Raw genomic sequence first — 15,449 nt, forward strand, 5'->3', positions numbered from 1 at the left:
CTGGATAAATTCAAAAAGTGTGTGATCATTTTGGGTAAGAGTAAGATAAGAGTAAGCGTCAATCCTTATCAGAATATGAGTCTGGTAGCACGCCATTTGGGTTTTATTCAGGGCGCATTTCAACCGAAACATGCAGGAAAAAAAAAAAAACACGCAACAAACTTTGACATTTCCCTTCACCTCAGTAGTATATTTTCTTAAGCCCTTAGGTGTCTTTAATTGTCTTGATTGTATACTGTATGTACTTTAACAAGATTATATACAAAGCAAATCATAGTTAATAACTATGTAATGTCTGAGCGTTCAGGTCTGTGCGTGCCGCTGCTACTTTGTGCTCAGATCCTTGATGAGACGATAAACATTGTAATTCAGTTCATTAAAATTTCAGTTCATATTAGTTTGTAATTGGTTTCTATTATTCCTGCACACTTCACATCACATGAAGGCCAAACGATATTGTTAAGAGGATACCAATCATCAGAACCTATTACTTCTGAATGACCTCAGTGCCGTCTTTTGTAGAGGTGGGGTTTGATTTGTGATTGAAAAGATCGACCAAGGTTAAAGTCTTTTGAGGTTTTCTTGGTTCATCTTTTCATCTCTTTGCTCTGCATATGCATTTCTCTTTAGAAAGAATTCTGCATCAGATCATTCTTTTTGTGCACATCCTGGCACGCAGGCTGTAATTTTCCAACTTTGCCAGTTTGCTCTTTGGCTTGATATAATGAGCACACGGGGAATTGTCAAAATCAAATCAACTTTTGGCTAAATATTGGATTACTAAAATAACAATCATTGAGTTAATTGCATCGCAGATAGTATATTCTGAAGTTTTCAAGTGGAATGAGTAATTCTCAGTCATCCTGTAGGATTGTGGAGTGTAGCTGTAACAGATTTGTTTAAAATATACTGGTGCATATTTATTTAGCTGTCACATCTGAAAACCTAACATCTCAAAATTGGGAAAGCGTGAAAAAAAGTCTAATTATATGTGATCAATGATCTTAATAATATCCTGTTCAAAGTCATTTTATTACAGTTGGAACAGGTAGACTACAGTGGATCAGGGAGCTCAGCTTTTGGGTACGTAGGAGCAGAAATTGAGATGAAAATCATTTTTAATAGATCGTTCTTCCAAAACTCCCGGTGTTTCTGAACTGTACATTCTTTAAAGGATTATAGTTCTAATGCTGGAAATAAAAAAAAAAACACCGTGATGCATCAGAACAATGTGATACTGTAAGCCTGGATAGCACCTTTTTTTTTTTTTACTAACTGGAAGGCATCTTTAGCCACGGCTCTCAGTTGTTTGTGCGTGTGTGCGATCTGGCTGCTCGGGAAAAGGGCCTCCGTAGTTGTGAAGCGATGAAGTGATGCGGGCGAGATGAAAGAGAGGAACTGAGCACGAGCAGAGGAGAGCTCCAGGCCAGAGACGAACCCAGACACTCTGTTACACATCAAAGAAAGCGCCGGTGATACAATCGTCTCTTTAGGCTACGGAAGCCCAACTTTATTAATTAAAAAACACGTCTGTTGAATCATCTTCTCATCTCCACCCCCACCCCCTTCTACTCGCTTTATCACTCATTTTGTGAGATGGCGACGATTACGAAGGGAAAGAAGAGCGAGGGGGAGGCCGTGGGAGAGCACCACGCTTGTGGCACGACGAGCCGTTCCTGGATGTGCTGCGACATCCATTTGTTGCTCACACATGCCGCCGACAACAGGTGTGCGTCTTGCCACAGTCGGACTAAATGTGAAATATTAAAAGGCAATGAATAAGAGGGAAGAGGAGGCGAGGACTTGAGAAAAAAATAAAAAAAGGAGGGAGCGAGGAGCAGGAAGAGCGATGGAAGAGACAGACTGCACTTGTATAGATAAATAGAGAAAAGGACCTATTGTGTCAACAGCTGTCTAAATAGCCCTCGGATCACTGTCAGGCACTATCACACATACACACACTCGTATATGTGTATAGTTAGACCCACACACACTGACTGACAGCTCCCCCTCAGTCCAACATCTGTGCTGACAGCAGCCATGGTAATGAGTCTCTGCATGTGCCAGCATGGGTGTGTCGTTTCTTTTTCCTCCCTCTTCCCCGCGCACAAGCCCGTTCATTCATCGGCCCCACCGCGTTCTTCCCCGATCTTCTTTTTTCCCCCTCCAGTTATTCTCCGTCGTCTCCACAAAAGCACGTGCTGATTGACTAAGGAGCAGCCGCTAAACGAGGACAACGTCAAGCGTAAAGTTGCGCCGCAGATCGGCGCGGGCCCCTGCCAGAGTCGCCATCCAGGTGTGCCGTGTCTCGAGCAGAGGTGTGGAGGAAGAGAGGGATGAGAGGAGGGAGAGATGAAGAGATGATGAATGGCTCTCGTTAGAGGGATAATTTGTCTCTCCTTGTCTGACTGGGCTCCAGCTGTCGCTCCATCCCTCGCTCCACTCCGCTCCCCTCTCCTCGGCCTACCACTCCTCACCTCAGCCAGATGGGTGGACGGATGGACGGATGGAGGGAGCGACGGGGACGGAAATAGAGGCTCGGGAAGGGAAGAGAAGCGGTGTCAATACGCAGATTTATATGCGATGCATAATGCCATCGCACAGTGAGGAATAGCTTTATGCAGAAACAATAGATTAATACGAAACTCATACTGAGATGAATCAGAGGAGACTTCCACAAGCACAGCAACAGGCAAAGCTCATAAACTTGAATGAGTCACACTAAAAGGAAGTCAAAGCCCGGTGACCGCGCAACAAACTAATGATGATATTTTTTTTTTTGGCGCCGTAGCCAAAATCATCAAGGGACACCGCTGACGCTTTGTAGCACAGTGCTGCCGTCTTAGGACGCCTAGACTCATCCCCGTGATGCACTTCCTTTTCACACTAATCAACACTTGCGCGAGGGCCGCGGATCCAAAGAGTGAGAGACGGGCAGAGAGACGTATACAGATGGCCGGGGAGGCGGCTGAAGGATGGCCACGAACAGATCGTCAAGAGAACCACGTGAGCCTCTTTGCCAAGTCTTTGTTCTAATAACACAAAGCAATTTCCACTGACCTTTCTGGAAATGTAGCGGGCAGAAATGACTGAGTTAAAGATGCCCCACAGCATAATTGCTAAGGAGATTAAAGGCCCCTTAATTGCTTTTGGCCAACTGGTGCAATTTTTCCTTTTTTGTAATTAAAGTAATTTAAAATATTAATAACTGCGCTCGCACACACATAACCTCAAGTGCGCGAGCTCACGCGCAAAAAAGAAATGTATAGAGATATAAATATACACGGTCCGAGTGATAAAAAACATGCAGTGGAACTATCTTAAAGGTGAGATGCTACACGCAGACTGGACGTTCCTCGTTACCCGCTCGTCACCAATAGCCTCGTTGCAGGCCTTGTGAAATATGCAAATAGATTGATTCTTTCTCGGCCTCCCTTGAAGAGTGAGTGATCAATTAATTTAGATCAATGGCCTTTTTGCATGTGTGCCGTGCCTTATTCCTCCTTTACCTCTTTATTCCATTTTTTTCCCCCCCATCTTCCTCAGTCCCCTCTTATTGCCTCTTCCCTTCCTAATTACCATCCTCTATTGCTTTCTCCCCTGTTTCTTTATTGGCAATAAGTTTTGTCAGCTCATTGCGCCTGGACCGTCCTCTTTTCTGTGTCCTCTTCGCTCTCCATTCATTACCGCCCCCCTCTCTTGTCTCTCTTCCTGGTTACCCCTGTGACCTCCCTGTCTCTCCCCCCGTCTCTGTCCGTCTCTCACCGCCCTTCCCTGTCCGTCTCCCTTTCCCTCCTCTCGGGCACAGTGTTTGCTTTGCCATTGTTTATCCATTTTTCTCTGTTTGCTCTGAAGAGATTGACCGTACACACACACACACACACACACACACACACAGGCACATACACACACACATACCTAAACAGAAGACAAGGCTGGCATCCCTCTGGGGTGCAGTTAACGTGGGGATCGATCCTAGCTCTGGTTTCCATGACGCAAAGCTCCACGGTGGAGCATTTTGGACAGCACCGCAGAGGCCTCGGTCGGCCCCTGTTTTTGTCAAATACATTTCTACAAAGACCAGACGGGACCCGAGGTCCGTGATTAATGCGCTTCATTTCGATGCAGCACAGATGGGCAGGTTGGCCAACAACCGCTGTACGTCTTTGTTTCTTAAACGACGTCTCCATTGATCTTCCTTCCACCCTCTCCCAGGTACTTTCCCTGATGCAAGCAGTATTGCACCGTCAACTAAAAAAACAAAACAAAACAAAAAAAACTCCCTCATCTATCACGGCCTTCAGAGATTCTGATTTCTGTCAATACTCTGTGATGGGAAGGTGAATGCTGTCAAATTACAATCACACCACATCTGTATTACGAAGACGTGCCGAAAAAGGAGAAAAGGAGGGAGGGGAAAAAAAAAGAAACGGCGCGATGATGAACGTTCAACGATCTCGTCTCTTTCGTCAAACTCTCAATACTTTTGTGTCTTCCTCCTCCTCTTCTCCTGTCTGGTTTTATTCTGTATGAAAAGACGGAGAGAAGGCACAATGAAAGGGAAAGAAGACTGCGCACGGTAATGTCTCTATTTTCCTGATGAATCGTTCAGCGGCTCAAGAAAGAATGGACAAAGTTTATAAAATTGGAGCTGACCTGTTATTTCTTTGAATTGTTATATTGTTGCAGTGGAATGTGAAGGACAAGGCATCCCTGAGAGAAAGGGTAAAAAAAAAAAAAGAGATTTATTTCAAAGAGATTTATTTGTAAATGCGTATAAAGAAAACTTTTTCCGCCGCCCGGGGCGATCATTTTGACTAGAGAAAATAAGTGATTATATTAAAACTTCTTTGGTCGCCTATCCAATTAGTAGTTATAATAACCTGAGTCCTACAGTGGATAAGCTGGACTCTGTGACCTCATTCTTGCCGTTTTGTTGATTGATTGAGCTGCAAATATGGCAGACATAATTATTCTATATTTTGAGCCGTCTCTAAATAGAATTTATTAGATTTGTCTTTGTCCTTGTTTCCAAACCTTTGGAGAGTAGAGCGAATTCTCTCCATCCCTTGCTTCCCTCTCTGGTGGATGGGACAGCCTGATTGTGTCCACGCATCCCATGGCTCATACTATTTAAAGACTTGGCTGTTAACTTTCCTTTGTCTTACCCATGTAGAGGACGATCGCGCGGTGATGTAGGTCCTCATGAACGTCTTCTTCCATCGTTAGTGGGGCTATTTGGGAGAAGACTTGCTTAATTTAATACGCACCGATGGCTTTATTTGGTCTGGTGTGGCCAGTAAATCCTGGTTGCTGATACTTTGCAGATACTAGAGTGTAACTGGCATAAATCAGTCAATTTGGGACACTTTTATGTTTTTATTTTTGTTGGGTGCCGTAGGAAATCAGATGGTATGACATGCAGCTTCTGAGTTTGTTGTGATGTTTTATAATATCTTAAAGTGATGGCCAGGGTGGGTGCAGTTCATGTCTTCACGATGATGGATATGTTCCTGCATCGTTTCTGGCATTTGCGCAGAGAGCTGAAAAAATCATTTTGGCAGATTAATGTCCATAAATCAGTCCGTGGAAAGATTCCCATGGTCGTGGTGCTTAAGTTGCAGTGACGTCAGCAGTTTCGACAGCGTGTGCAACGAAAGCTCCAAGGTCTCTTTGTGACTCATTACCGTATTTAGGAAATCCGTGGGCTTTCCGTGTGAATCTATATCTCTGCAGAGTCTCTCCAGCTTCATCTGTGTTTGTATCCGAGCTGCTTTACATCACCGTTATCAGGGGCTGTTCCAAGAAGCAGGCTTACTTAAAGGTTAACTTTGCTGAGTGTATCCCGCAGCAGGTCCTTTTATCCATGCTGCAGGTTTTAAAGAAAGGATTTAATCAAATTACAAAATGCATTTAGTTTTATTTTATCTTGGGGGTATTACCTACCAGAGAAAAATGTAATAGTTATTGTTTTATAGTTCATTGTTTGCACAGGAAGAGTGCAGTATATCTGAACGAAAGTAGATTGAATGAAAACTATTAATGTCGACTGAAAACAGCTGAAATGGATCGGAGTCAGACGTTCACTTATTTGGAACGATACCAGAGATGAGGAGAAGAAAATCTATTTTTCTGTCATTTGGGTGAACTCACCATTTAAAGGTTTCTGGCTTCTACTCATCAAAGATATCCTCATACCTCATTAAGCCTGCCTCTTTGAACGGGCCCCTGTATCACTGTCAGTCAGAGCCATCTGTTTTGTCTAACGTCCCCTCCGTCCTTCTCTCTCCTCTCTCTCCTCTCTCTCTCTCTCTGTCCCTCCATGCTCCAGGTCGCCCACTCCCTCCAACCTCCTCCTCCACCCTGCTCCCTCCGTCCCTTCCGTCCTCTTCCTCGTCCGCCCCCCACCACCCCTCCCCCGGCCCGTCTCCACCGATCAGGGAATGCCAGGTGCCCCTGCTGGAGAAAAACTCCACCCACTCTCACCTGGAGCCCCACCCGGAAGACTCATACTTGCTCCGAGCCCAACCCTCCTCCACGGGTAAGAGAGCGCTCCATCCGGCCATCCTTTTATCCTCTCACGGGCTGTGTTTTTGCATCAAGATGTCATCCATCACCTGGGTCACTGCATTACCTCATCACGTGTCCATTTCCAGATCTGATTTACTCGTTGCTCAGTAAAATGCCGAGCCATCCTTCGCTTTAATTTAATGTCGCATCTTGTTCTGGTCTGGTCTTTTTTCTTTTTTTTTTGCATTCCTCTGAAGTCAGCATTTGTTTTCCGGACTGGGAATCAAACCAAAGAGAATGACAAATTACAAAATGTACCATTAGAGACATAAGATTCAGATCATGGTTGTTTGAGATTATTGTTTTTATGGAGGGGAAAAAAAACTATTTGATTGTGTTCATTGATAGGGTAAATCAAAATCTTCTAATACATTTCTATTTAAATATTAACAACAATAAAGTTGTTATGATCCATATAGGGCTTTGGTTGGTTTGCAAAATAACAAGTATTGTTAAAAGCCCACCGGTTTTTGAATAAGAATAACAACTAGCAAAAGAAAATACTCTCATTTCTCAAAGTTCACTTGCTTCTTGCTCGGGTGACAATTCTGAGCAGACAATTTGCGATTTGTTAATGGATTACAGTTTAAATGTTACCCTCCCACCTTTGTCAATTATCGCCGAAAACAATGATGCAACTGAGAGCAACCTCTACTCTCTGCAGAGTGCAGACTGGTTGCCAGTGAGTAGGTGTGCTTGTACTTCTTTTCCATATGACATTAATAATCCACCAGAAAGTGAAAGGTAAGGGGATGATGAATTTTAAGTGCCGGCAGGAGGATCACTGTAGCAAAGGCAAACTAGTTAGTTTCCCCGGCTCTAAGCTTTCTCTTTCATCACCAGACTCTCTCTTGTTGGCTGTTACAGGCCCTGTGTGCTCATATCAGCAACCTCGCCGCTATTTTTCTCCCCCGTACGCACACACACACACACACATAAACACACATGCAGAAATCTTCAGTGATGAGTTTGTTCATCCGCGCCCGCGTTCGTTCTCAACAATTAGCTACTGTGGGCCAACTGTCTGCCGTTCTGTCCTCTCTGCCTCCCTTTCCCGCTCTTCCCCTGTTTCTCCATTCCTCTGTGCATCTGCACTTGTAATCAGCAGATATATTTAGCAGAGGCCTGATGGGAGGGAGAGGGGTGGGCAGAGAAGTCCTAATGTGATTTTTGGTGGAATACAATCTATTGTTAATGGCGTTAGGCTCTCCTTTGATCCAGTATAAATCTTCATTAGGGAAGGCCCGGGTCCCAGGTTCAAGAGCAACGTGATTAGGAGGCTTTTAAAATGACGTTACATCAGCTTTCTAATTGGTTTACTGTTTGCTGGGGCAACATCAATCATTAGCCCAGTAACCGCACAGCAAATAAATTCACTCTGCCACTGACACCCTAATGGCAGACACTGGCAAAGAGGGAGAGTGAGGCTCGCAGGCACACTCTCTCTTTCTCTCATTCTTGTTCGCATACACCCACACTTTCTGTTCCGGGGCTTCTTTCAGTCTCCGCCGAGCATGTACGCGCAGACAGCGAGCAAGAGAGACAAAGACAGAAGAAAGAAAAATGACAGAGAGGCAGGGAAAAAGAGGCAAAAAGTGGCAAATGGGAGCAGAGATGGAGAAAGTCAAACTTTGACTTTTGAAGCTGTTTAATGAGACATCGTGCGTGAAAAAAAAAATCAAAAAGGATCGAGAGAAGAAAGCATCCAAAGCATCCAAAGTAAAAATAGACAGAGAAAGGGAGACAGACACCAAGACACACGGGAAGTCAAGGAGACGGAAAGGGAAAAGGGGGCATGAATAAAAAAAAAAAATTGGATAAACTGATGAGAGCTTCCGAGGGTGAGAGAGTGATATTTGGATGGAGGAAGAACAACATTGAGATGAAATTGCAAATTGCCACGTTTCCCAGCCAGGGCTGCCGATCTAATGGGCGCAGAGAGGGTCCTTGGCTTTGGGCATCCATTAAAATCGACCTAAATGAGTTTAGAGTGGCAGTCTGGCACTACGTGAACATACCCTGGCATGTTGGAAGGCACAGGAACGGCTGTGAGAGAAGAAAACACCTATAACCAGCGACTGTTTATGCATGTGCCGTGAAAAGGCTCGTCTGTCTGGATGTGTGCATGTTTGGTGAGGTCCTGTAGAGAGTGGATGCTGGGCAGGAAATGAGCCTTACCAAGCCAGGCAGAAACTGACCACGGCGAGATAATCCTCAGGAAGCCGCATGCTGTTTGTGTGTTTGTGTTTGCGTGCGTGTTCTCCTAAAGTAGCCCACCATTACCTAAGCTAACAGGTGGACAGACATGACTTGTGTTCCTGGTGAAGCGTGACAGGAGAATGGGGACGGAACGCTGTTGCAGAGGATTGGCTGGGAATTGGTCTTGCGAGTGTTTATGTGGGAATACTGTCTGGCTCGGAGCACCTGTCTGGGAACGCCGGGAGAGCCGAGACGGCCAAACGGAGCGTAGCAGATCGCTCCTGGAAAGAGCTTGCGCTAGCTCTGTCTCTGGCCATTCATTATGCATGGGGAACACTAAGCTATTTTTAGCCCGAGCCTCCTCTAAAGTGGCTAGCTATCTCCTGCCAGGGAAGCCACCTCAAGTCACTGCCGAAGCAATGAATGTTTAATGGCTTTGTTGAAACGAATCTACAGAAACAAAGGCACAGCAAAGACGCAGTCCCTTCTTCTCCACTGATGTTATTCTTCCTAATGGTGCTTATGTAAGGGTGACATTTGCGTAACAGTGGGATGATTTGTGCGTGTGTGCATTTATACGCGTGTGTGTGTGGGTGAAATGCACACATGCATTTCTGCTCATGGAGAGTGTTTGTTTTTGGCTGAATTTGATGACTCTTCTCTAGCGGATTATTGCCTCCTAATTAGACAGAGATGACTAGCCAAGGCAGGGGCGGTGTGTTTGTGTTTGTGTGTGTGTGTGTGTGTGCGTCCGCATGTGTAAATGCATGTCTTTAACTTTATCTCCGGTTGCCCGTGTGTGTGTGTGTTTGTGTATAATAAAACCAAGGCGGGAATTATGCCCCCCCCCTCCCTTTGTCAGCACATGCGTGTGTTTTTGTGCACGGCTTGGTTTCACCTCGAGTTCTCCTTCTGCACTCAGCCTCTGAGCTCTGAGAAGAATGACAAATGAGGAGCATGTGACATTCTGAGACAGAGGACATATGAAGCAGCAGCGGCGGCAGCAGCAGCAGCGGCAGCACACGGGAATATACCACCTCATAACACGGGCAGCATTGCAATAAGCTCGGAGAGGGGGTGCATGAAAAACAGTGGGGGCCGGTGCGGCAGATTTTTTTATTTATTTATTTTTTTCCAAAAAAGAAAGGGGGAAGCAGTGGAGATATGGGGCGTGAAATAGAGAGATGGAGAGACAGGGGGGAGCGAGAAGGGTAGAGGAGGGAGGAGAGGGGGCGAGGGGAGGGAGCTGAGCCCTGCAATGATCCCTTTTTAACTGCTGAATGGGCATTTCTGTCCTGCACACGTACACACACACACACACACACACACACACACACACACACACATCCTGCCCCATGACTTTTCTCTGTTAACCACAGAAAATGTCAATAAACTGTTTGCCCATCCAGGGCAGCAAAACAAACTGCCTTGGTTGGTTCCTGCTGCCAGCTGGCCACACACACACACAAGCATACACACACACACAAACTGTGAGATTAATGTGGTGTGACGAGCCCTTGCCTCTCACTGAAGTGTGTGTCTGTGTGTGCGGCGAGTGTGTTTTACAGGGGAGGCAGGTTAGCAGACAGACTAATGCTCTTCTTCTTCTGAATGAGGCCTCTTTGAGTTGGCGAGCATAAATGAACTTCCAGGGATTAGCCTGCAACAAACCCACCAGCTTACAGCCATAGTCCCCCCTCTCCACTCGCAGGGGACCTCGGACAGAATAAACTGGGTCACAGCTTCGAGCTCTGAGCTTCTCCACAAAATAAATAAATAAATAAAAGTGGCTGTGAAAACAAAAAAGGGAGAACATCTTTTCATGATCGCTGTTTACTCAGACTGGTGAGTGAAAGGGAGGAAAAGATAAAGTCGAACAAAATCTGCTTGGCTGCTCGCTAATTGCTCTATTTCCCTGTTGCATGTTTTGTCTTTTATCGCAGTGGGTTCCTGGTAAAACCACTGCCCCCATTAGTTTACCTGCGAGTTGTAGTTTAGCGACCAGACAATCCATCTGACTCGGTCCCCTACCTTAATTTATTGGACCCATTTACCTGCAGACTCCACAGTGCACTGCCTCCGTTCCAGTGGTTAGTCAGATTTGTGTGTCTGCGGCCAAGGAACACGCTCATTCTCCTCGCCGTGTATTAAAAACGGCTGGCACGTCGGCCTTGCTCCTCAGGCAGAGCCCACTTCTCAATGTGCTTTTGTTTTCCGCGGCGAGCTCTGAGGATTCTTTGTGTGGATTTGAAGTCTTCATGAGAAGAAATTTCTCTGACATCAACCTCCCATTCTGTAACAGCAAAGAAAAAAAAAAAGAGAGGAAGCACTTTGTCTCCAATCATAAATATTTTGCATCAAGTCTAGAGAGACTCTTTTTTAAACTTCCACCAAAGGTTGTGTAACTTTTTGTGAGAGTTTAATTGATTTTTTTTTTTTTTTAAGCATTTATTTCCGCAGCTGTACGTTTCAGCAATGACAGGAGTAAAACACAAGTCGTTTATCCACTTTATTCTGCAAATATTGATTCAGCGCAGGCTAAAAGAAACAATCACGTTATATCGCGCGGCATTTCTGTTCAGTTAACCTGACAGCACACGACAGCTCCGTTGGCCCCGAGAGGCTGTAAAGAGAGTAAATGCGTACAATTACAGACAATGCTTTTGTCAGAATTTAGATTTTTCCTGACGTTATGTGGTGACATGTAATAGAATTTGCTGCTAGATGACAGATAACAGAATTTCCCTTTTCTCTTTTGAGTCGGTAAGCGAAATGTCTTTATTGCAAAAAATGTGCAAACTGTGGTCGATATGACTCAGGCCCTGTTTAGATATGTAGTGGCGGGATAGAAGAATCCTCTCTCCTAGTGGTGTAGAGTGCCTGCACATGCACAAATACAACAGTTTACGGGAAACTAGGACCAAAAAAAATGATGTATTCTTCTTCCATACAAGGTGTGCCATATATTATTCATCCCAATTTGAATGGAGAAAAAAAAACTGCTCAATATTTATGGCAGGAAAGCAAACGAAGGCGAAAGGCATGCATTTTCTACGCAGATTTAAACATGGGAGTCAGCGGGCTAGTGTGGTTCCCTGCTTTTATTTTTTGCATCGCTGGGGCCGTGCTCATGCCTGCATGCGTGCGTGCAAGCTTTTTTTCCCCCCCCATTTTCTTTTCTTTTTTTTTTTTTTTTTCTCAGTATATGGCTTTTGGTTGTGTGCATTGTTGATATGCTTAAGCCAGATAAAAGTATTTATGCAGAAAGGGTGCAGTAGGAGCTATTTCACATTTCTAGGGGCCTTTCAGGGAGGGGAAGTCAAGTCAAATTTATTTATAAAGTGCTTTTAACAAACACGGTTTATCTCAAAGTGCGTTACATCTCGGCAAAGGGGACAAACGAAATTCAAATAAAAGCAAGATGAAAGAGAGGGGGAAACAATCCCCACCACGGAATGAGGCTGTATAGGAAGGAGGAGGTGGGGAGTACAAGATTTAAAGCTCGCTGAAAGCCCTGCTATTAATTTACACTCTGCATGTATGATTCAAGGGTTTGCCTTTTCCTGCCGCTGTGTAACTGCATCTGCGGTATGTTTGCATATGCGAGTGTTTCAATGCATGTATCTGTTTCTCCCAGGAGCATCTTTGCATAGGCAAACAGATGTTTTGTGTCGGCCCCGCGTAGCAGGGGTCAGGCCCCATCCTTCTCTCGTCCCCTTCCCCTCTTTCTCCCTTTCTCTTCTTTCACAAGCATCTGTTCTTCACGGCCATGTTGGTGACACCTGCGTCCCAGTGGTATCGCGGAGGAATCAGGTCACCTTACAGACTGGCTGCCATTACAGCTGGAGTTTGGAGGCAGCTCACTGCCCCCTATCTGCACTAAACACCCGTCTAGGAGAAAGGAAATGAGTGAAAGTTATTTAGCTTGCGAAGGAACAGCTCTATAAATACATTAAATTCCTGGATTTATGTGCAAGATTTTTTTTCTCTTATGTCTCAGCGTGTGTGTAAAGTTGCTATCATTTATGCGTCTTACGAATCTCATGTCTGGCAAACATCAAAGTAAAGAAGCAGACAGGAGAGTGCAACACATCCACACGTCTCTCTCTCCCTCTCACATACTGTTTCTTTTCTAATCTAATTGAAGAGAAGATGACAAATGGAGGAGGGCAAGTGTGATCACGCAGCTTGACAAAGCGGTTGCTTCTGTTGTTTTCGCCCCACACGTATGTGTGCATATGTGCGCCTACTCCAACCTTTGATCAGCACGAGAAAGGCAATGTGCAAACAAACACTCATTATGATGTATTCCACGCTCGGATGTGTAAAATATTGAAAAAGTGGAATGTGTAGCATTGACGAAAGAATTCGCAATCCGTGTTGGAACGCAGGGATTCGGAGCCAGATGTAACATTGATGATATGGTGTGTTTTCCAATATCAACATTTCAGTTCAGACAGCAGTAGAATAAAGGTGTGGACAGTTTGTCTTGACATGTGAAATGATTTATTTATTTTTTTTTTAGTAAAGAAAAAAAAAGTATTTTGTCAATTGAGAACATGCACCTGGCAACGTGTGAACAAATAGCATGCTCATGCACGAAGAAGTGATGCAATTGTGTCAAGCTCTCCTGTACTGTATAGTATGTGGTTTATTGATTTTCCTGTACGAACCCCACACACACACACACACACACACCCACCCACACACACACACACTCGCTCGCTCACATCCACGTTAAAGATGGGCTCAGATCCCCCACTGATTCACATAGGGAGAAAGGTGATGTGTGAATGGGTGTTCTTGTCTGAGTCATCCCGGTTTGTTTTTCAGCTCTCTCACTCAACAGTCCATTAGCTCATTGTTGGAAGGGCCGGTATTGGATTCTAGCTGACATGTTCCCCCAAGTCTGAGAGCAGGAGATGAGGGCGCACGCTGTGCTGAGTGCTCTAATATTGCTCACACACACCTTCTGTTAGTTGTGAAAAAGAAAACTGGAAAGAAAGAGAAAGAGAGAGGGAGAGAGAGGGAGGGAGGGACAAGATTGGGAGACCTGGCGAAAAATGATGATGGACAAAACACAGAAAATGGGAGGCAGATTGTGGGAAGATGATCATCAGATTTCATGTATCTGTTTAGCTGGAATTTCCTTCTCAAATAAATTATCGACCGAAAATATGACACCTACTCTGAACCAGATGATTGCAGAGACAAAAGTAGCACATAATGGGATGTTAATGGAGTTATTTGCTAGCCGAAGAGCTTTGCTTTTGACATACTGAGAAATAAACAACAAAATATCAAATAACATTTGAGTTCTACTTCTGGATTTGGAGCCTTTTGTAATGAAATCCTCGAGTTCTTTCATTTGAGACTCTCTTTGATAAAGAAGTGTATATCCTAAACTCCTTTCTTGTTTTTGTGCAGGGGCTGCCAACCACCACAGTCAGTCCACACTACGGCCTCCACTGCCGCCTCCACACAACCACCACACCTTGTCCCACCAGTCTGCCAACAGTCTGAACAGAAACACCCTGAGAGGGGGACGCAATCCCATTCACGCCCCTGCTCCCGGCACTGGAGATGGGCCGACCACCCCTGAGTCGGTCCAGTTACAAGACAGCTGGGTGCTCAACAGTAACGTCCCGCTGGAGACCAGGTCAGAAGAAAATGTTCTCGCTTTTTGTTTTTTTCTGTTTTTGTACTTGACAGGTTTACCTGATGCCGGTGTCTGCAGCCACATACAGTAGGCACAGCAGTGGGATAAGCCTTGAGTAATCAATATTGAGGAATGAAAGGTCAGACTCGTGCTGCTTCAACACCATTCCTGTGAGCACGGAGCGGTGGTGTCAGACAGAAATACTGAGAAAGAAAAAAAAAAAAAGAGCTGTGAAGTAAAATACCCTTGAATCAGAACTGTTTACTGACTCAGACTAAAAGAAAACACATCACATTATAATGTTGAGGATACAAATTTAAGAAAAGCAGGCAATTTGTTCGGTGACCTCGTGAATGAATGAAAGCCGGGCCGGTGCAAATAAAGTAGCATAAAACATTAGTTAGTCCATGGCCACACTTGAAAATGTAAACGGTTATTATCATGTTAATGGTGCTGGAACCTCCTTGTGACTAACAAGTGGTAACTAATCTCTATAAACAAATATCTATACTGTAGGAAAAGGACAAACAGAAACAAGTGCTTCCCTGTCGGACCCACATTGTTTTCATTCATTCATTCATGCATTTTATTTAACCTCTTGTCCTCCCCCTGTGGTTGGGGTGGGGGGGGGGGGGGGGGCTGCAGCCTATTCCAACTTTCATTGGGCGAGAGGCGGGGTACACCCTGGACAGGCTGCCAGTCTATCGCAGGGTTAACACAGAGGGACAGACAACCATTCACACTCACACCTACGCCCAATTTAGAATCACCAATTAACCTAGCTAGCATGTCTTTGGATGGTGGGAGGAAGCTGGAGTACCCGGAGAGAACCCACGCAGACACAGGGAGAACATGCAAACTCCACACAGAAAGGCCCCAGTCGTTGTAAGGCATCAGTACTAACCTTCGCACCACTGTGCTGCCCCTAACACATGGTGTTTGTCAAGTCAGATACCTGAAACAAAGCCATTTGAGCAGTTTTAAACTTTTAACTGAGAATGTCCAGTCGTAGGCTTCTCTC

General features: G+C 44.9%; 1 protein-coding gene across 1 annotated transcript in view; it reads left to right on the forward strand.

Moving 5' to 3' along the window:
- tenm2a (teneurin transmembrane protein 2a) overlaps positions 1 to 15,449 on the forward strand; it is a gene marked incomplete at its 5' end in the record, with an annotated part of 148,820 nt that overhangs the window by 80,863 nt on the left and 52,508 nt on the right. Inside the window, 2 exons of the mRNA XM_084550254.1 lie at positions 6,332 to 6,541; positions 14,197 to 14,428. Coding sequence (XP_084406380.1) covers positions 6,332 to 6,541; positions 14,197 to 14,428 — 442 coding nt within the window. The remainder of the gene's footprint in view (positions 1 to 6,331; positions 6,542 to 14,196; positions 14,429 to 15,449) is intronic.

This window comes from Chelon labrosus (genome assembly GCF_963514085.1).
Source record: "Chelon labrosus genome assembly, chromosome: 8".
NCBI classification, from domain to species: domain Eukaryota; kingdom Metazoa; phylum Chordata; class Actinopteri; order Mugiliformes; family Mugilidae; genus Chelon; species Chelon labrosus.